Source organism: Microcebus murinus, chromosome 6 (genome assembly GCF_040939455.1).
Source record: "Microcebus murinus isolate Inina chromosome 6, M.murinus_Inina_mat1.0, whole genome shotgun sequence".
NCBI classification, from domain to species: Eukaryota; Metazoa; Chordata; class Mammalia; order Primates; family Cheirogaleidae; genus Microcebus; species Microcebus murinus.
The window spans coordinates 70,600,415-70,623,836 of NC_134109.1; the positions used below are offsets into that span (position 1 = coordinate 70,600,415).

Below are 23,422 nucleotides of genomic sequence, written 5' to 3' on the forward strand. Positions count from 1 at the left end.
ATGAACCTATAAAATGTATTAAAATTCAAAATTCACGGACTGAACTACACACCAAAAAGTGTTCATTTTTCTACATGGTACTTTTTAAATAAAAATAAAAACACTGAGAAAATAAAATAAAAACAATTGATGTTACATCTGTTTTTCTGTCTAGACTCTGCCTAATGCATACATCATTTTCTCAATGTGGAAAAGAAAAGCACCAGCTAAGCCAACTGTGGTAGGCAAAATAATGTCTACAAAAAAAAAAAAAAAAAAACTGGATTCTAATACCTGGAATCTGTTAATGTTAACTTTTATGGCCAAAAAAAAAAAAAAGACTTTGTAGATATGATTAAGAGAAGGATTCTAAAATGGGAGGCAGAGGGAGACACCACAACAGAAGAGAAGCCAATGGGACCACAGAGGTAGAAATCAGTGAGGGTCCACAAGCCAGGAAATGCTGGCAGCCATCAGAGTTGGAAGAAGCAAAGAACAAATGCTCTCCTACAGCCTCAGAAAGGGGCCCTACTGATACCTTGATTTCAGTTTAGTGAAACTTATTGCAAAAATATTTCTGTTGTTTTAAACCAGAAAATTGTACACAGGCAATAAAAGAAAATACACCAACCTTGGTATATTTGTTTCACATGCTTTATTTAGTTTTATTGATCTATTTGTTTCATTCGATGCCAACCTCAGAAGGTGGCTTTACAGTAAATTTTATTACCTGTTAAGGTTTAAAGTTTAAAAGTGTCTGGATCCGAGATAACAGTGTACTAGCTCTGCAGACTCTGGCTAAAGAATTATTTTTCCTTCCATTGGAAAATTGCCATCTATGTAAGATACAGCAATTAAACCAATAGCAATTACACACACTCTCTTTTAACCAAGAAAATAAACCTTGACTTTCACTCATTCCATTTTTAGTTTTAGAGAAAATGAGCCAATCAAGAGGCAACTTGCTTCTACTGGACAGGAGCTAGTGGTATAGAAACACAAATAATAAAAGCCAGTTGAGGTACTGGGCCACAATACTGACCATTGTTGTTCAACTATTTTAACCTTAATTTAATCCAATGAGTTTCCCTATAAGAATAAGCCACTTAGCTAATAACTAACAACCATAACTCAGCTAAGAGGAATCATTCTCACTATACAAACTGCCAATTATATCCACCCATAGGAACAATACAAGGGATCTTCAAATTAACCTACCCTTGACCAGAGGTGGGAGAATTAAGGCATTAACAATTTATGCGACATCTTTATTTCCATTGATTTATCTACAACACTAGAACATATGACTTTAAAAAGAAACTTGTACTAATGTTTAATTCAGTCAAAATAAGAAAGTGAGGCAGGGATATTTGTAGCAAGCTATTTAAATTACCCATTAGTCCAAATGCATCCTGTAATCCACTATTAAAAATTGTGTAATGTAGCTAAAAATCATATATGAAAAACTTCCTCGCATACCCCAAAAAGAAAGATAAAGGCACCCATTGAAATTAAATGTCTGGGAATAAATTTAACTATCTTAAAACAATAAAACTTTATGGAGAAAGAAAAGAATAGATAAACAGAATGAAATAAAACATTCTTGAATAATGATGTGATCAAATATAGTTTTTAAAGAGTTTTACTCTTCACAAATCAATTTATAAATTTAATTCAACCACAAAGTCTAAATTAACATTTTTAATATAGCATAATTCACATTTTTCTTCTTTCTTTAGAAAACATCTACATATTATTCACTATGTGAAAAAGCTTGTGCTAGGTTCTACAGATCCAGCAGTGATTAAAACTCACAAGTCCCCCCTCTTAACTCTATGAGAGAGTAAATAGGAACAGATAGTAATCGTATTTTGAAAAAGAAGAATAGATTGATGAGTCTAATCTGAAACTCACATTCTAAAATCATTTTCTATCTTGATTTCCCTCATACAAACTGTATCTATCCTAAATAGACTCTAAAGGAAAACCCAAGCCAATTTTCTCAACAATAAACACCAGATAAAAAGGGCTGTAAAATTTTACAACCAGTATAGAGAGTCGGAAAATAAAAATCACTGTGACTTATGGAAATCTCTCATGAAGTTATTAAACAGCATGTGTTTGAGAAGATTCAATGAACTAAGAGATGCTCAATTCAGGATATAACATTCAGTAAAAAATCATGATCATAATAAGAAGAAGAACCTATGAAGAATTAACCACACTTTAGCAAAAACTTATCTGGGCACAGAAGTATCAATTTAATATTTTTCATATATGGCATGTAATGTACAATCAGAAAACAGTAAAAAAAAAAAAAGCAATTTTTGAAAGGTAAGAGTTAAAATCCATCTGTAGTAGGGATTGTGATATTGATACTGAGAGGATATTTACAGGAGAGAAATCTAAATAGCGAAGGTAAATAAGGAGCTTCCTGATTGCTGAACACAGGGAGGGTGGCAGGGCCTGAGACGGCAATAAGAGTTCTGTGCCTCTTACCCCATACCTTGCCCTACACATCTCCTCATCTTACTGTTCATTTTACATGATGTGAATTGATGGCCTATGCCAAAGGAAAGGGAGTGTGGCTTCAGCTACAGCCTCAGGTTTGGGTATAGGTTACAGGTGCCTGGGAAGCAATGTGCACTCTCTGCACAGAAGTAGACAGCTGAGTCTCCAGGTTGGGTGCCTGCAATGTGCAGGGAGAGATGTTTGGCTGTCTTATTCAATAAAACAGTGAATCTTTGATCTTCCTTTTCGTCCCTATTTGAACGAATATCTATGATGAATTGAGGACCTTTTCCAAGCTCTTGCTTATACCAAGGGAAGTAGTCTGAGTTACTGTTTGAATAAGAACAGTTGATAACAGAGGTGTCTCCTTCCTGGACACTCAGGGTAGGAGAGTGCAGCCCCACATTCTCTCCTCCTCTTACACCTGTTCACAAGGAAAAAGAGAAATGAGAAGGATTATCAGTTAATTATTCCCTAGAATTCTATTTTTCTGCAGTAACTAAAGGAAGCCCAAGTAAAACAAGTTTTATCCTGGACATCTAAAACACATCCACTAATATACTCATTTTCCCCAAATCCTTCAACTCACAGTCAAGCTGCAGCCACAAGAACATAAATAGAACTTGAATAGATGTCATCATTATTCTTCCTAATTAGCAGCAGTCACAGACCTGCAATCTCCAGCCACAAGAGCTACTTGTATCACCTGGTTGTCCCTTCCTTTCTCCAGCACTCATAGTGGTTTCTCACAGTGTCTACTCAGCCAATAAGAAAAAGGCTCTGCTTCTGTCATAGGCCTATTCATTCAGAATTCACTAAAAGGAACCCTCTGCGTATTCTGCATCTACAGAGGTGCACCACCATCTTGTGGTCACATCCCTAACTACTGAATTCGCTGAGTAAATGTTCTTCTCTTACACTATGCAGGACTCAGATGCATAAAAGCAGCAATAAGTGAAACAAATTAGGTTTTAGATCAGAGATTAAATGCATAATAAGAATATAGAGATCAAGATTTATATATATATATATATACATATATATATATGCACACTACTAAGTAATTACTAATAAATTAGAAAGAGGTAGATGCTGTTGGTGTTTATTCAATGATGAACCAATTTTATATGTTTGAAATCAGGAAAGCACAATGATTCAAAGAAAAAATTACTTTCCTTTTCAGCCAAATCTACCATCATGATTTGTCTGTTATTCCGAAACATTTTTTCCAAAAGGAACACGTCAGCCAAAGATCACAGTAACAGAGAGAAGACTACTCTATGTCAAGTGCCTCTGATCTCAGGTTCTGCTCTGTCAAGCCTAGTCTTGCCCAGGGCCTTGCTATTCCAGAGAATTGGCAATACTGAAAATCAAAACATGGAATCTCTCTTCAGTAAAGATGACTCTGATAAAAAGAAAGGAATTAAATCACAATGATGAAGACACAAGGAGATAAGCTCCATGAGTTATTAATACTCCAAACATAGAAAAGTGTGAGCCATAGATTGTTGGTTTGCAATAAGAAATCTGACATGCTTTAACACATCTCTTCCTTTGGCTATGTGGCTTGCATTCTGCAAAATGCTGAAAGAGAAAAGAGAAATTCTCAGAAAACATTGGAATGCAGATTTAAAAATGTAATTACATGCAAGCTTATTATTGAGGTGCTTGTATCTTCTGAAATCATAATGGATAATATCAATATGGCATGTCCTAAATACAATGACTGATATATCTCCAGTGGAACTATCCTCCGAAGGATGAGCCAACCCTCCTGTCAGGGAGTCTTGCTGCCTTGGCCACTGTTGGCTCAGATTTTATACTCTATCATTTTTCTCCCAAACTCCACTACAATGTTCTTTCCAAAAACATTGATAAAGTAGGTCAGTGCTGACATTTTTCAGTATTATGCCCCTCTTCCAAAAACCCTTTTTAATCTACTTTAATTTCATGATATTCTGCTTACCTCTGTAAGAATAAATATTAGGGAAGCCTAAATATTACCTGTGTCTCATAAGGAAATAGTGCAAATATGAAACTGACCCTAAATATCTGACTATGAAAAATGGTTCCTACAAAACCAAGACAACCTCATTTCCAGAAAGGAAGCCCCTTTCTGTGACTTGTATTCACTAGTCCTCTAAAGTTACAAAGAATAAATCTAATCTGTTATTCACATCTCACACCCCTAAAGATTTAAAAACAGCTATGATGAAGAATCCCATCTCATCCCTCTTTCTGGAGACAGAATTTGAGGTCAATATTTGTCCTGTTGAGTTATGGCATGCAGAACTGAATGTAATGGTCTGAATATGACCACTCACCTGGAGCACAGTGTTTCATATATTAGCTAAAGCACCGGTATAGCCATCCCCTGGAGAGACTACCAAGCCCATGATCATTTCAGTGAATATTGCCTGATCATTGTCCAAGTGTTGGCCCAGAACAGCTTTTGTAGCACCTGCATGGATTGTCAGCTGATAAGGACAATGTTCTCTTTAGCTTCCAATTTTTAGTGATCATTTTTTAACAATGTGGGTGTGATGGTCATTAGTTCATAACCTTCCTTCAAAGCCTGTCCAACTGGCATAATGAATATACCTTGCTGTTTTTAGGTAAGTATGTAGAAATACATCTGGGTGTTGGGGGTGGCACCATCACTTTGGCTCACTCCAGGAGAAGCCAGTGAGTGGTGGACTGATTTGCTGGTAGAATAACAGTGGCTCAGTCTGAGTCTCCTTTCCTGCACAAAGTGGCAAACATTTACACAAAGTGAAAATTTCCCTTCTCATGGTCAATCTGATTGGACCAACACTTTCCCAGACCCAAACTGCAGACATCAAAGTGGCTGGTTCCCATTAGACAGTTTCTCTTTGCTCAGCAATTTGGTCCTGGTGGAATGACACAGAAGAAAGAATGTTGAGGAGAAAGTGAGGAACTCTAGTTTCTTTCTACTCCCAGGTCATTTACTATCTAATTATTTCATACTGGCATCTTGTATACAGTGTCTGTTTTTATAAAATGAATCTACACTGAAGGCTTTCCAAGAGCTTTCCTAGCTCTAAAATACTTTCATACACTTTAACAGAGCAGATATTTACAGAGAACTGGTTGTGTGCAGATTGGAGTGATACAACTAAGAGGAGAAATCAACTTGTCTCATAGAACTCCAAGAACATTTTCACATTGCACCTGTAATTTAGTGAGTCGGAGGTTGCCCCTAACCAATCCTCGCGCCTCTTCAGAAGCAGAGACAGGATCCTCAAGATGAGTTCCTATCTGGATTTTCATTCCCCCTATATTATCAGTGATGGATTATGGATCAAGGGGAGACTTAATCCATAGTAAATGGAATAAATTGGGATTTTACTCACTAAATGTAAAGACCATCACAGATAGTGATATATGTGTAGACTCCATGGCTGAGCCTCAGCTAAGCAAAATGCTTTTCTGGAGATACATTTCTTATATTTATATCCATAGCATATCATATGTTTCTTGAAGGAAACGCACACACACACACACACACACACACACACACACACACACCCCTCAGCAACTTGGAAAACCTAGAAGAAGTGGAGGAATTTCCTAATATGTAAAGCAATAGGCACTTTCTCAAACATCTTGATTACTTTCTGTCTTCAAGCTCTGCTCCCTTCCTACAAGTTTATTTTGGGGATTCAATATTATATAACTTGTGGGGCCAAGTGCAAAATAAAAATTTGGAATTCCTTGTTCTAAAGCAGAGAAAAAACACCATTAGGTAATAAAATATAAAGGTTTTTAAAAACCATTTTATTACTTGTAAAACACAATTGAGTTTATAATTATACATAAGACTATAAACTTACAAACTGCTAAAAAAGGGTGTCATAATTTCATTTATATAATAATAAAACTTTATTATTGTGATATCTTGATTAACCATAGGATTTTTATTCCTCACTTTTCTGAAAATTAATTTATTAGGTTAACAAAATTTATACTTCTAGCAATTTCATTTTCAAGCACTGTAATTGAAAGTGATATCAGGTTCTCCCAGTAAATGCAAAATCTTAAATAGATTTTTCATCATTTCTAGCTTTGACAAGGATATTTTGCAGATGCAACTGATACTGGAGTTCTTAAGAGTATTTTACACACTGTAACAATGTTAACAAATATCATTTGATAAATTAATTGAAATATAATTTCAGTATATCTATGGTTCCCCATGAAATAATTGTTCTAAAAGTATTTAACTCTTCACACAAATCAGTTTCATATAAATATGAATTTCACTGTACATGTAAATTTATGAGTGATATTTTAATGTTTCCTCTGAAACATTAAATGTTTCCTCTGAAACATTTAATGTTTCCTCTGAAACATATAGCTTATGAAAATTATATAAGAAACTGAAAGTGGCTTCAAAATATGAGTATATGAATAGTTTTGAGTTCACTCAAAATATGAGTGGCTTTGAGTTAACAAAGCTGATTCATGTATGCTATCACTGCATCTTCAATTATAAGAAAAATTAATTTTTTAAATTATTCTCTATATTAATAATTGGTTCATTCAAAACTTCACCTGAAAATAATGCTCTTTTCCATCACGCCTCCATCTTTACACATAATTTCTATTAATATACCTAAACCTGCAGATATTTACTTTATAATATTATATCAATTATCAAGACCAGAGTTTCTAAACTTTTTGAAGAATTCTAACTCTCCAATATACTTTACTGCAACGTTCACGTTTATGATTTTATTTTGTAATATTTAGTGAAAAAGTTTACTGCCACCCACTTTGAATATCCACAGAGCACCAGACAGCCCCAGTTGGCCTGTGCCCTTGGAATGGCCTGACCAACCCTCAGGCCACAGGCTGCCCACTAACCCCATGAACCTGAGCCTACACGTACGTATTCCTGTCCTGTCCCCTGCTGCCCTATGCATCTCCTATGCTCATGCACATGCTCAGCCTCTTACCAAATACACTTACAAAACAAAGGTTCAAAGATGAAATTATTAAGAATGTCAAGGCACCAATAAGGGAGCATTGAACCAAGCACCAGACCCTTCATGAGAGCAGGGCCTGTGGGACTGCACAGGTCACAGGCCCAGGAAGCTGGCCCTGCTCCCTGCTTCACTGGAGTCGCCTGGCTTGTCTTCATCTTGGTCCTCAGGGTCCCACTTCTTCCTAGTCTGTGCCCTGATATTACCACAGAATATCTTGCAAGATTGGCATCTATAATTCTTATAATTGACCCACATGCCGGTTTAAACTTTGGGTTTTGGTTATCAGGTCTTGGTCTGTGGGCACAGCAGATAACAGTTTCTTTTAGGCTAGTTGTGAAAGCTTTCTGCTCCCTTTCCCAGATCTTAAATGATGTTACAAAATCATGAGCAATAGATCATTAAAATGCAAGGAAGACAAGAGGATTTTATAAAAACATAACAAAATGAAAATGAGATCTCCTTTAAAACATGCTGTTTAGAAATGAACAAAATGGATATTTTGGTCTGTAGTGTATGTAACCACATTGTACAACTTTATTAATGGAAATCATTTCTATTTTGTCATTCTGAAAAGTCTTCTATACTTGGTAGCTTGGAGTACATGCTGTGATGTCAGACTTCCTGAGAGTGAATCCCAACCCAGCTTCACTAGTTTAACAATCATGAGAGCTCAGGCAAGACACTTATGCTCTATAATCCTCAGTTTATTCATATGCAAAGTGAGGACAAAAATATCTATTTACAAAGTATTGTCAGTACCTAGATATTATACATAATAAGCTAGAGAGAGTGTCTGACACTCAGTGACAGTATTTTTAATTATATTTGTTATGGGTTCCAGGAGAGAAAAATATGAATACAAACATTTTTAAAAATACACATGCTCTTTTCCCTTTTCCTGTAAAGTTGAACCATCTACAATTAACTGAAATACTGAGTCATCCCTTTTCTCTTTGTCGATCAGCATGTCTTTTCTCAAGACTTTTTATCGCAGTAATTTATATGCTCTCTAATGAGGGATCTCATTTAATAGTACATTGGGGACTTGACATCTTTATCAATTGCTCCAATGGCTCTATTTCAAAGCTTTTCCCTCTAAAGAAATTTCTGGGAGAAAAGGGTACATAAAAACAAGTGAAAATAGCAGTTCTGAAAAATGTGAAATTTTAGGAGAGATAAAAGTGGTACAGTGTAAATCAAAAAACCCAAAGCTGTGCAAATGGTACTATGGGGAAAACGTCTCTCACTCTGCCACCCCACGGAAGGGGTTGGGCTGCAGGCCCAGCTGCAGTTTGGGTTCAGGCTACAGACTGCCTGGGAGCACTGTGCTTCCTCCGCTGCACAGAGGTAGGTGCCTGAGTCTTCCAGCTCGGTGGCTGTGATGTGTAGGGTACCATAGAGTTCCTTAGAATTCATTGTTGAATTTAACCTTCCATTCTGCTTTATCCCTGAAGCCATGAAAAACAGGCTGATGAGGCTGCCCCCAGGTTTCTGTAGGAACCACTGCATACTCCTCACAGCAGCAGAGAAATTGCACCTCAGGGTAGGGCTGGCTCCCTCCTGGACACTCAGGACGGAAGGGCTTTGCTGCACGTCCAGCCCTCTCACCCCTGCTTGGAAAGACAAAAGCAAACACATGCGATATCATTAGGAAATCATGAATGCAGCGTCCAATCTGTAAAAAATCCCAAGAAACATCCTTGAGGAAGTAGGAATATCCTGGAACTTCATATGACCTCCCCTTCCCCTGTTAGCCGTGGAACTCTCCCCAGTCCCCCACCTGGGATGGCCCCGACTCACAGCCAACCTGGAGCCACAGAAGCCCCAGCAAAGCCCCCAGTCTCCTCTCCATGGCCCCTTCCTGGTTGCTGAGGTGCCTTCTCCCCTGCTCTGGAAGTCGTCACGTCTTGGGTGCAGACAAACTTGCACTCAAACTTGTAAAAACAAACTCATTCTTACTGTCATTAGGTTCCCCCCCGACTCACTGAGCACCAATCACACCTGAGCTCTGCCATTCATCTTAACAGGAAACCCCACCCACAGTGGCCCAGTGAGACTGCGCAGTCATCTCTCCAAACTTGTGAATGGAACAGTGCAGGGAGTAGGAGGCAGTATTATCAATGTGAGAAGATATAAGTGTTATTTTTGTCTAAAAACACTTTATGTGAGAGTAGTTTGTAAGGAAAGGGTATGATATGTCTGGGAAGCATGAGTGTCTCAGCTGGGTAAGGCAATGCCTTGAAGAATCACAGAAAGAGTGGCCTATTTCCTAAATTATACACTATAACAGAAAATTTGAGAATTTAATTTTATAAAAATTCTAATAAAGAAAAAATATTTCATAGTATGCATTGTGTATTGAGAAGCAAATACAGTTTCTAGATATCAGGAAATCACCATCTGCAAAGGAAATGTTCCCAACAAGGAGTTTGGTTGGTTAGAAAAAAAATAGGATAAGTGTATGATGTTCACTGTGATATAATTTCTACCTGTCCCCTTCTACCTGTCCCCTTCTACCTGTCCAGCCCTTCCCCACACGCCCTGCAGGCCACACAGCTGATCAGGCCACACATGCTGGCCAAATTAGACATTGTCCTCTCCCTTTTCTCTTCCTATTTTTGTTCTTTATTTTTTCTCTTCTCTTCTGTTTATCTTTGTTCCTTTTAGTCTCAAAGATATATGAAAAGATCAGATACATTAGTATTTGAAATAATTTCTAGGTGAGTAAATCTCAAGAATTTTAGTCATAAAAATTAAAAAACTGAAAATGGGTAATGGAGATGTTTCTGTTTACTGGGCTCACAATGCCCCGTAAACTCCGGTTCTCTTACCCTCTGCTCAGAAAATCATCCTCACAGTGGATTTACAGAGACATGGGCTCCAGCTTTCTGAGGTTTTATATAGAACATCAGAGCTGAAAACCTGAGATGAACTTTCCACAAACACCCCTCCCCTCGCCATCTGTGATTTGACTGACTCACAGGCTCTCTGGTCTCTTCTAATTGTTCATACCCCTGACACCATCAGAAAAAGTCTTCACTTCTAGTAAAGCCTAGAGTGCCCCCTAGTGGACTGACACCATCAACCAAGAACACTTGGGACCAACTAACCCCATAGCAGTCTCGCAACCCCAGCCCCATGCACTTCATCTTTTTTGAAATGAAAACAAAATAACAGCCTAGACTTAAAGGGAGGTTGATAATGAACCAGTTACCACTTTTACAATGCCATATCATGGAAAGTAACATCTTAAAATAATTTCACAATTCTCATCTTATGGTATTCATTTGATTTCTCTAATTTAGTCCAAAAAAAATCCAAAAACATTTAATGAAGGTCTAGAAGTAATTTACTAGTTGTTAATAATTTATGAATGGGGATTAGATGCTAGTTTACTGTCTACTGAATATCTGTATTAAATCAAAGAGTAGGACCCTAAGAGGAGGGGAAACCGAAACCTGTGATCACAAAGGCAAGAGAAATACTTATATACGAGATGGTTGGACACAACCTTATAAAGAAGGTGGTAATTTTCTGTTTTCTAATGGGAAGAATAGAAAATAATATGGATAAACCTTTATGATGGCTTAATGACTTTTGATTGGTCTTAATATTACAGAGAATTCATGAATACATGAATTATTAAAAGTAATAAAACATTACATATAGACTAAAATCCCCTTTGATTACCACTCCCAATTCTGGCCCTTTCATCACTCGTTTCCCTAATTCTTCCTCATCTCATCAATTTGGAGTTGATGCTTTTAGGCATTTGCTATAGATTCACATACATATACCAAATATGTGAAACAACTGAAAATATACAGTTATTTCATTTATTGTTTTTAAATGTACTACAAAATGATATGTCTTGTGCATATCTTTTTGTAACTCACTTTATACACTCAATAGTAGATCTCATAGGTCTTATTATATCAACTCACATGGGGCCTACTGCTGCATTGCACTATATTAGGGAAGTACTTCAGATTACACGGCCCTTCTCCCATTGATGAACACGTAAGGCATTGTTTTTCCATATAACACTGGAACAAACCTTTTAAAGCATCCCTCTTCACTCACATATTGCCATGTTTCTCTAGCAGCAGAGACTAGGAGCAAGTGAAGGGACAATCCATGTGGCTAGTAGTGAAAAGCTCTCCAGTGAGTGAGTAGATCAGGGAGGGGCATCAGCCCTCAGGAAAAAAGAAATGGATTCATGTTCCAATCATCTTCTTGGTTTTCTTTTTCTATTACTTTTCTTAATGTGCATGGCCCTGTAGTTTGCCAGCTAATTTCAGAAATTGTAAACTCTGAAATTACCGTCCTGATACATAGAGGTGGTGTACAGTTTCTTCCCATCAGTCACTGAGGTAATTCCAAAGACTGTAAGTCAGGAGGAGGAAGAGTACACCCAAGGAGAAGAGGTGATATAGAGAATGTAAAACTGTTATAGAACAATACTGAGGAAAGGAAAATAGAATAAGTTTGGGCATAAAAATTGTGTATGCATATAATTTGAAGGTACTTATTATAAGAACATAAATACACTTTATATTTTCTAAAAATGTAAAAAAGAAAACTATCAATGCAAAAAAAGACTGAAAATACAAAAAAAAAATCAAGGCTCTTCTGAGCAAAACCTAAATATTAAAAAAGAATCCAAACATATGGGTAATCAAAACATGTGTAAAAAGAAATTACCTAATTGAATCCAAATAAAACATCTTGCTACATACTTCTCGAGAGAACAAAAACAATCCCCAAGAATGCTGAGCAGATGGGATGCAATTCTTCCTCCTGTCCCTGTGTGCAAGGACAGCAGCTCCCCACCCATCCACCAAGCCCACCACTCCCACCAAAGATCATCCCCAAACGATGTCAGTCCTGCTGATGGGGTGGTAAAAGAGGAGTCCAACAAGACAATAGCAAGGTAAATTGGCTCCTGCTAAGGTGAGATCTAAGATAACAGGGGAAAAAATAGACAATTAAAAACAAATTTACATTCAGACAGAAAATAGAATAGGGAAAGAAAAGAAAACTGGCAGAGATGAAATACCAAGAAGAAATTAAGATTTAGGCGCAGAAAAGAATTAAACTAAATGTGACAAAATTCCTAACCCTCATGCAGTAAAGGAAAAAGAAGCCAAGTCTGAATAATAGCTTTTAAATTTTTATCTCACTGCTCCCTCTGTCTCATTTCTTTAGAGATTTGAAATATTTTATGAACTATCTGCATTTATAATTGCACATTTCTGCCTCCTTTAGAAACACACTTAAGATAAGCCAGGAAAAAAAAAAGAGAAGGCAGGAAAATATTATCATCAAAATTATTTATGATCACTGTGTGAAATTACTAAAATGATGCATCAAAGAAGGCTTCGATTGTCTTGTTTATGAATTTCACATGTTGAAGCCCAAACCCCCAGCACCTCGAAATGTGACTCTATTTGAAAACAGGGCCCTTAAAGAAGTAATTAAAGCAAAATGAGGTCATATAGGTCGGCTCTAATTCAATATGACTGGAGTTCTTATAAGAAAGGGAAATTTGGACCCAGAAGAAGAAAGACCATGTGAGAACACTGTGAGAAGGCAACGATCTGTAAGCATCAGCAGAAGCTAACCTTACCTTACCAACACTGTGATCTTGGACTTCTACTCTCCAAGACTATGAGAAAATAAGTTCTGTTGTGTAAGCCATCCAGTCTGTGGTATTTTGTTATGGCAGCCCTAGAAAATTAGTATAAAGATCAATTTTTAATATCCTATTATATAAAACATATCACAAAAAGCAATTTGGAATCATAAATATACATATAAAATCACGTCAACATTTCAACATTCTATACTCATATTTTGGTGCATTTGTTTCCTAAATAAAAGTACTCTCTTGTCTTAGATATCACCATAAGAATTGTGTATGGAGGTCTAATTATCCTATCAACTTTGTTAATGTGCCTGAAAGATTGGAAATTTGTATTGGATGTGTTGTATATTTGATATTAAATAACGGAGGAGTGAAATATTCTTCATAAGTTACCTAACAAGCTTTAAAATATTTTAATATTTATATAGGAAAGTGCCTCTAAACATTAAATAATTTCTCTGGAATAACTGTTGAGAAAGGATTGTAATTATATGACTTATAGATCTTCAGAACATGCATCAACAATTATCTAAAAATTGTTCATAAAATCTGTACATCAGTTACCAAATAAGAATAAATATTCCCAAATGTTAGGATATACAATTTGCATTAGATCTTTTTCAACACAGAAGCATAGGTTATAGAGTATGTGCTAGTTCTATTAAGTCTCAACTCTAAGGAGAGTCAATTGACCTACTCAAGATAGCAAATTTCAGGGTGCTCAGCTACTAGAAGGCCACAGCAGAGGAAACTACAGTTCAGCTATCCACATCTTGAGTGATACCTGGAGCTTTGCTAAATAGTATAGAGAATATCAGATACAGAGTTTTTATTATCAACATTAATGGCATGTTAAATAGCATGGCTGTTAGAAATAGGTCTTAAATAAAAGTGTTTAAGATACGTGTTTCAACTAAAGTATTGCAGAGACACACTCTCCCCTTGCATGAACATGATACAAAAAGCTGGGACAGCCTATACCTTATACCTTTAACAATAGTATCAAAGATTTAAACCATAAAAGACTCCATAAAAGACACCGTAAAAGAAACCATAAAAGACACCACTCAGCCAGTGGTGTACATAGTAAATGGATAAACAAATTGTTCTATATTCATATAATAGGATGCTATTCAGAAGTAACAGTAAAGAATGACATGAGAACATGGGTGAACGTCAAAAATATGATGAGTGAAATAAACCAGGCACAAAATAATACCAGTTGTATGATTCCATTGATTTGAAGTTCTAAAACAGTTACAGTAAATTATACAGTGATAGAATTAAGAACAACTATCACCTCCAAAAGGTGGGTTGACTGGAAAAGGACACACAAAAACATTCCAGGGAGATAGAAGTATTCTGTCTTCGGATTGTTTTAAAATTATCATTGTCTTCTCACTGCATTTTAAAGAAACAGAAAATCAAAACCAAGGATGTATTAAGGAATTTGCATGCAAGCAATATAACTGGAAATTATAATATCAGGCACATTTTCATTGGTAAATGAATGCCTATTTGTGTTTGAAGTTAAAATACCTTTAAAAATTGGTTACAATTTGTCTCACTGGTATACTAAAATTTGTGTCAAATATACACAAAATGTGAAAAATTAAAATTAATTTCACTAATATAAAAACATTTTGAAATTCTTAATATCATATAATTATTATAAAGTTTCTCATAATATATAACCATATAAGCAAAACAATAAATAAGTAAAATAATAAAACAATGAATAAGTAAAACAAATAAAGCAACAGATAAATAAAACAAGCAAGCAACTTCGGTTTTTTAGGCAGGAGTGGGTAGGGAGGCAGAGGATGCTCTCCAGCTGCTTGAGGTCCTTGGTTCATGTATAAGCCTAGTCAAATCAGGACAGAGAAACCATATAATAACTTGAACAGGAAATTTTAATATAAAGAACTATTAACTATAACAGAGGGTTAGAGTAACAAGGGAATGGATAGTACAAAGAAAAGAAAATTCTGCTCTTCCGACTCCTATCCCTGAAGGAATATCAGATATAAGGCTCAGCCACTACTGCTAAGGCTAGGACAGAGGCCCAGGGAAGAAGCCCCCAGCCACATGCTCAGAGCTGAGACTCAGATCTTGTTAGAAAAAGCACAGCTGTGGCTCACTGTATGACAGACAAGTCACTGTGGTGCTGTATCAGCAGAATGCACTGGAAATCCAACCTCCAGAAGTTGCCAGAAAACTATCCTCTAAGGTGCCGGAGAAAACTGGTAACAGGGTGGTGGTGTCTCATTGGAGATGCCCTTCCACAGAGCAACCCCAAAAGGGGTGCTGGAGGAAACTCTGGCCACTGTGGACTACAAGTACCTGGTGCAGGTGCACTGCATGAGCTGGACACTGAGAAGCCTCCATGCTGCCGAATATTGTCAAGTGAGCACACAGAAACCAGAAAGCAAACCCTTTCTTCCTGTAACTTCTACTGAAAAAGCTTAACGTGGTGCCAACTGACAAAAGAAAATAGGTGGAGGGTCCCGATCCATCTTCACAAAACAAGCAAAGGGTGAATTTGAAACTGTGAGTTAGTAAATTAATTTACTTCTTGGACTACTCAGCTTCTATATGCAACTTTCCACACACATGTAAAACACATACAACAATAAAACAATTCTGTATTTGTACCAACATCAAGATATAGAAATCTTTCTTGCAAGTGAAGAACGTCTCAACCTTTCTCCAAAATAAGAAGATGCATAATCCCACAACTCAGTGTATTCATTGCTGATTATATTAATAACTCTTCAAATTCAGGGAGACAATTTCTGAAAATTGTGTTATCTATACACTAAATTATACAGTTAATATCCGGCAACTTGTATATAGGGAGTAGACAGAAACAAGAAAATGTTTAGCATTTACAAATAAGCACATACATTTAAAAAGCAAATATAAAATATGCAAATGTACTAGTCTTTGTTTCTGTAATTGGTCAAACTGTAATCAATAGCTATAGATTCTTTCACCTGTACCTATTCTGTATGTCCCCTGTCCTCAGCCAAAACCCCAGCTGGTCTGGATTCTTTATCTGCTTGAGTGATCCAAAACTTTAATCCAGAAAGATCTGAGTCCTCAGTTATCGTGATGTTCTTGGTTGCCGCAGTTTTCCATTAAGATTTACCATTGAGCATAAAAATACTAAGAGGTTCCAACATATTATTCCTTGCTTCAATTATGTAGAAGCAACCAAATTTCCTTTTTGTAATCAGGATCAATCATTATATCTAACACATATTTTCTTTCCATGTGGGTTCAATGACTAGAGTCTCAAATGCCCAGGAGGTAGAATTGTCATCCATTAAGTGCATCACTTTTGTGTCCTTTGCTGGAGGAATTCTTCCGTTTCAGACTAAGATCCCCAAATCAACACAGCATAAAGTTGCCTGGGTGGGAGGATAAAAGTCTGTTAGTAAGTTGTTAGGTGTAATCGTGAGAGAAGACACTTCCATATCCACCTTTAATTCCCGGACCCATGTACACTGACAATATGGGAGACAGCAACATGTCATGGTCTGTGATTCAAAACACATGCTGAATCCTATAAGACACAATGAGTAGAGGAAACCAAAATGCATGAAACAGGAGAAATTTACTCCTTACAGATTCTCAACAGGTGAAATGAGGTGGTGGGAGGCAGGAGGAGAGACAGAGAAAAAGAAAGATGAGAGAAAGACAGAGAACCTGTGGACTACACTTTTATTCAGATCCATGGCATTATCCCTTAGGCTTTCCCTGGAGGGGATGTGATTGTCTAGTTTAAGGAAGACACACATGAAGGAGGCAACTTATTTATGTGACTCAGGTTGACCATTAGATTTTACAGTGATTGGCAGCTGTGGGATATATTGTGATGTGAATCAAGACTCCTGCTGAGCCAGATCCATGGTTACCATTCCCCCCTGTTTCAATCTACTTTCCTCAATAAAATATGGGCAAAGAATTCTCAATTCAGGCTCTGCTTTTTAAAAACTCATACCAAGACAATATGTTATCTCATTTAATCCTGAAACCGATCCTGAAATATATATAATCGTATAGCCTAAGATCAAATGGCCCATTAGGAACATAACAGGTATTCAGACCCAAACCACAACCCAGGTTCTTTCCAGAGTGCCACGATGCCAGAAGGTACACAATAAAAGTGGAAATAAAATTTAAGTATGTTGATTAAAGCATAACTTTCTGCTCTCCCTGCCTTAAAATTCTTTCTTCCATGACTTGGAAACATTTGTTCAGAGTTTTCCATCCTCTGATTGAGAACTTGAAGCAAATTCTGATTGGGTTGCATGCTTTTCCTCAGTGACTATGTGAACAAACTGAACAAAAATCTTAATTCTCCATTTCCAAATTTTTTCCAGTTCCTGGACTATATAAACACTGTCATGACTAACAGACCACAAATTCAGTTTTATAATAAATATGACTTTGAAATTTTTCTTCATGTAATTCAACTTAATATCTATTAAAAGGCTTTATTTTCATTAGGCCACAAACATTTTTCCTGGACTTGGTATAAGTTACAGGGCAAATCTATAGTGCCACATAGTCAGGAGAGGGGAACATTCATATGATCTTCAGTGTTTCCAACTCTCCTGAACAACATTTGCCAAAACATTCTAAATACCATATCGTGTTTAGTAATTGATCCATACAGGTGTTCACTCACCATAAAAAAAGCATTGGTATCTGGCAGTCTTTTAGATACTTACTCCAAGATCCTTTTCAAGAATCTGAAGTCATTCTGTGCTCCCACACCCTGCTGGGTGTACGGGGCCCTCTATGGCTATGGCTAGTGCTCCATGGGATCTCCCTGCCACACTCAAGGACACAGGGACCAATAAACTCTCCACAGCAGTTAAGCCAGGAGTTTTGTTTGATTCAGATTTTACCAATCATTGGGTACCTAGCTCCTCTTGAATCTTTAATCTCTACAACAATCTAGGCATTTTGTTTTAACCATTTCCTATCCACTGACTCTAGTTCTTCCATCTATCCATCAAATGTATCCTTTATAATTCAGGAGTGGGGTTGCAGTTGAGAGTGGAGATGGGTTGGGGGTTCTATAACTAAAATAATTATAAATTATGAAATTTCAAGTTGTATAAAGTAAATATATGCACCGTTTTGTATGCCAATTATACCTCAATAAAAAATATGTGAGGCCAGGCATGGTGGTTCACACCTGTAATTCTAGCACTCTGGGAGGCCGAGGCAGTCGGATTACTCAAGGTCAGGAGTTCGAAACCAGCCTGAGCAAGAGTGAGACCCCATCTCTACTATAAATAGAAATAAATTAATTAGCCAACTAATATATATATATAGAAAAAATTAGCCAGGCATATTGGCGCATGCCAGTCCCAGCTACTCAGGGGGCTGAGGCAACAGGATTGCTTGAGCCCAGGAGTTTGAGGTTGCTGTGAGCTAGGCTGACACCAGGGCACTCACTCTAGCCTGAGCAACAAAGTGAGACTCTGTCTCCAAAAAAAAAAATATTTGAAAACAAGAGTGGAAAAAAAAAAGACTGGATAACATTTCATCCGAAGCAATAGTGTGTCTTTCATTTTTTCCATGGCCTCTATTATTTCCAGAATTGTGGAAGTACTTTCTGAATCAATCAAACTCTCCAAACTATTTCTTTTAATTTCTATTTGCCTCTAAAAGAGAACTTCTCTGCCCTGCAATCTAAGTTCTGTATCAGGCATTGCTGGGGCCCCAGCAGGTTTGGGTGCAGGCTGCAGGTGCCTGGGGAGCACTGTGTGCTGAGTGCACAGAGGTAGGTGGCTGAGTCACTGGGCTGCGAGTCTTTGATGAGCAGGGAAACGTATCGGCTGGCTTTATTGAGCTGTGCTGTAAATCTTCCTTCTTGTTTGTCACCAGTGGAGAATATGGACACCAGCAACTCAGGGCCTTTCCCAGAATATTGTCGGTACCAAAAGAAGTACCGAGAAGCAGTGTTGCTATAAGTGCAGTTCAGAGAGGCCATGGCTCCCTCAGAAACACTGAGGAATTCGGGAGTCTGGTCCACCTCCTTCTGCTGGCTCCTCACCCCTGTGCAAAAGACAATATTCAGACAAAGAAGGTTGGTTGAGCACTGGAGGCTTCCTCCCCAGAATTTAAATTGTCTTTTCACAGGCTCCCACCCTCCCTTAGTTAGAGAAAAAAATATCATGATTTTAGCCACAGGCCTAGAATAGACAATAGCTCCAAATGGTTAACTTTATGTTCCTATGGAAATATCCAAAACTCACAGCTTAACTGAAGCCACAGGATTGCTAGCAAAATGGTGAAGGACTTCATCATTCTTTTCTCCACTGGTTCAATGAGGATTCAACTTTTTAAACTCTAAAAAAATGAGTTTGGCTCTGATGTTTCTCATTCTTCTGCCTTAGGACTCATAACAAGAATGTGTTGTACCAATTAGAAGAAAAATGCTCTTTTTATCACCTCTGCTATACCACTAAACCACTCCCCTCATCTCTCTTTCTTTTTCTCTTTCACTCATACACACATACACACACACACACATACACACACACACACACACACACACACACACACACACACAGGAGAACATGAGCTTTCCTGAGTGCCTGGGGAAGACACTGCCATCTTGTGGACTCATGATAGTGATCAAAAAAATATTCAAAATCCAGATTGTTTTCATGTGAACTGTTAAAAGTAAAAATGACACTTTGGTTAAACTTAGAATATACAAGAAATTCAAACAATGCAGCAGCAAAACAAAATATAAATCCCATTAAGGATTTATAGCAAAAGGATATTTATAGCAGCTTTATTCATAATTGACAAAACTGTAAAGCAGTGTTAAAGATGCTCTTCAGGAGGTGGATGGGTAAATACACTACGGTATATCCAGACAATGGAATGTTATTCAGTGCTAAAAAGAAATAAGCTATAAACCCATGAGAGACACAGAGGGACCTTAAATGCATGTTACTAAGTGAAAGATTTCAGTATGAAAAGGCTGTATATTTCATGATTCCAACTATATAACATTCTAGAAAAGGCAGAATATGGAAATAGCAAAAAGATAAGTGGTCATCATGGGTTAGGTTGAGAAATGAATGAGAGGTAGAGTTCAGACGACTTTTAGGGCAGTGAAAATACTCTGTTACTAAAGTAGTACGTACATCATTACACATTTCTCCAAATCTGTATAATATACAAAACCAAGAGTGAAGCCTAATATAAACTATGGACTTTGGAGGACTATGATGTGTCAATGCAGGTTCATAAAATGTAAAAAATGTACCACTCTGATGGCAGATGTTGATAATTAAAAAGGCTGTGGGGGTTGGGGGGTACACTTTGCATGTGGGAAAAATTGGTACTTTCCCCTCAATTTTGCTGTAAACTAAAACTACTTTTAAAAAATAAAGAATTTCCTAATACCTGATTGGTGGAACAATGGTAGGTGGGGGGGAAATTCAGTAACAGTAGAAAATGGGCAGATATATGAAAGGCAATATAGAGAAAAATATAAATGGATTTTAAGTCTATCAAATGAAGCTCCATCTTATTTATAATTTAAAAAAATTTCAAATGAAAAAATCTAACTTTTAAGCAGATGACAAAATGCTTAGCAATATACAAGATTTAGGGAAACCAGGTATTCTGTCCACACCACTACTGATAGTATAATTTATTGAAACTTGTCTATAAGCCAATTTGGTTGAACTGCATAGATTACTATGAGTATATTCCTTTTCTTAAATAATATTTCATATTTTATATATTGAATAATTGACTATTATAATCTTCTATTTTTTTAGTTTTTTCTTTATTACATTATTATGTCCTGTTCCACAATTCATGAAAGACCAACTTCCAACTTTCCTCTGGGTGTAGGAAGTGATCATTGCTTGTTATGCAGGGAGTAGTGATTGGTGTGTAACTTTCAGATTTTCTCACTTGGTCCTCCTGTTTTCATACACTCCTTTCAAATATACCCTCAACACATACATGCACACATCCACACATATACACACATTCACACACACACAGCATCATCTTTGATAATTATTCAAAGGTAATTGGTGCTTCTGATTCCTGAACCTTTCCAGGAGAGCACAGCAAACCTTTTCAGGGTGCTCTTTGTTGGCTTTTTCACTAGGCCCAAGTTTCTTCTTTATCTGGTCTGCTGTGCAAGTTGTCATTTCTTCATATACTTCTCACCCTCTAAAACTTTGTTGACATCACTGTCTGGTGTCATCTCCTTTTCTCTTCTTTTTGTGAGTTTATATCTTTTTCAATTTCTATACTCCTTTTGAATAGGATTTCCCAGATATACAGAGATAATTATAGAGTGCTTATACTTTCATTGACACTGCAAAACTAACTCATGTTAGGCCTTGTTAGAAAACCAACTGATCTATGTAACTGACTGGGGATACTCACAATTTAGACATGAGTCAGTATTTCCTTATGATATCAATCCCTCCCTTTTGCTTTGAACATCAGCCTGTACTACCACCTGATGTTCAAACAGAAGAAAGAGAAACCTTTCTTCTCTATGATACATTTTGTGTTCCTCTCGTGCACTATTGTGTTTACATGTAAGATTCTGTTTCTCCTCCTTCCTTCTCTTCCCGTCTCTGTCTATCAAGAATCCTGTTTGCAGGGTGGGGAGGCTGTAGCTCTCCCATTATCTCTTTTGCTATCCTCTGTTAGGGAGACATTATACAGATGCCATTTCTCTGGCATATTGGGCTATCTAAAAATATAATAGGATGTGGCAATATCTACCAGGGTGACCAGGATAAAGATGTGGGGGCTGGACTTTGTTTACAAGGATGAGCACAGAGACAACTTCGTTGTTTATGTGGTTTTACCTCGAAATTACTTTGGCCCTATGTGAGGAAATAGTTGGTACTACTCTGTTTACAGTTTCACTAATGAAGAGTTGAGTATGGGATGTTCACTTCTTGTTCTTCTGACATGGCCATTTGTATGATTCTTGCCTCAACTAGAAAAACTGAGGGGCAAACAGCCACAAGCCGTGCTGAAACCAGATTGGATCACAGAGGCAGACACTCAGCAGCCAGGCCCCAGGTGCTGCTTGGAGTTTGTGCTCAGCTCCCCCAGTGGTTCCTGTCACTGTGTCACTTATAGCACAGTAGTACACAGCTGAATCTGACTCGTGGACGGAGGCTTTCTCCAAGTGGAAGGAGGTGGTTTCTTTCTTGTATGTGGCTTCAAAACCTTTGTTCATTCCTTTATCATTGGCTGTCGTGGCTTTCAGGAGGAGCTGTGGACCTTCGCCTGGATATTGGACATACCAGAAAAGGAAAGGGTACCCTTTGGCTGTGTAAGTGCAGTTTATATGCAGGAAAGCCTTTTCTGAGAGGGTCACTTGGCCTTCCGTCTGGGTTACTGAGTCTCCATGGGTTCTTCCTGGGGAGGAAAAAGAGATCTGTGTCACTTTGGCCATAAAGCTCTCAGATAAAATTATGGTTAAAGATTTTGCTGAGGGCCGGGCGTGGTGGCTCACGCTTGTAATCCTAGCACTCTGGGAGGCCGAGGCCGGCGGATTGCTCAAGGTCAGGAGTTCAAAACCACCCTGAGCGAGACCCTGTCTCTACTATAAAAATAGAAAGAAATTAATTGGCCAACTAATATATATATATATAAAATTAGCTGGGCATAGTGGCGCGTGCCTGTAGTCCCAGCTACTCGGGAGGCTGAGGCAGGAGGATTGCTTGAGCCCCGGAGTTTGAGGTTGCTGTGAGCTAGGCTGACACCACGGCACTCACTCTAGCCTGGGCAACAAAGCAAGACTCTGTCTCAAAAAAAAAAAAAAAAAGATTTTGCTGACATGAAAGGAGAAAGAGTCCAATTTTTAACAGGCATTTTACTTACCAAGTAGTAAGAGTATCACAGTCACTAAGCCTGGAGAAGAGTTCATCTTTTGAGTGTCGCCTAAACAATGTTCTTGATTCTTAGCAGGAAGAAATGTAGAAGTCACAGTGAAATGTTAAATCTAAACCTACAATTCACACAGGAAATGAGTTTGTGTTAGGAAACCACTCCCCCTGGTGGGCAAGGACTGAACTGGGATGAATGTTTTCATGGCCTCCTTCCACAAATCAAAACATGTCCTCAACCCTGATCTCATTTATAAGGTATCTGCCATTCTCAGGTGGCCCTTGTCAATTAATATACATTGTATGCCTATATCAAGGACAACTGTCATACCCTCCAAGGTCTATTGTGTTCTTAGGACACT

At 37.5% G+C, this 23,422-nt stretch overlaps 1 gene segment (V, D, J or C); it reads right to left on the bottom strand.

Annotated features, from left to right (window-relative positions):
* Positions 1-651: 651 nt before the first annotated feature.
* On the bottom strand, positions 652-3,224 carry LOC105864683 (T cell receptor alpha variable 13-2-like). The segment is given in 2 exon segments: positions 652-2,914; positions 3,080-3,224. Coding segments are annotated over 2 exon segments (393 nt in total).
* Between the last annotated feature and the right edge of the window lie 20,198 nt (positions 3,225-23,422).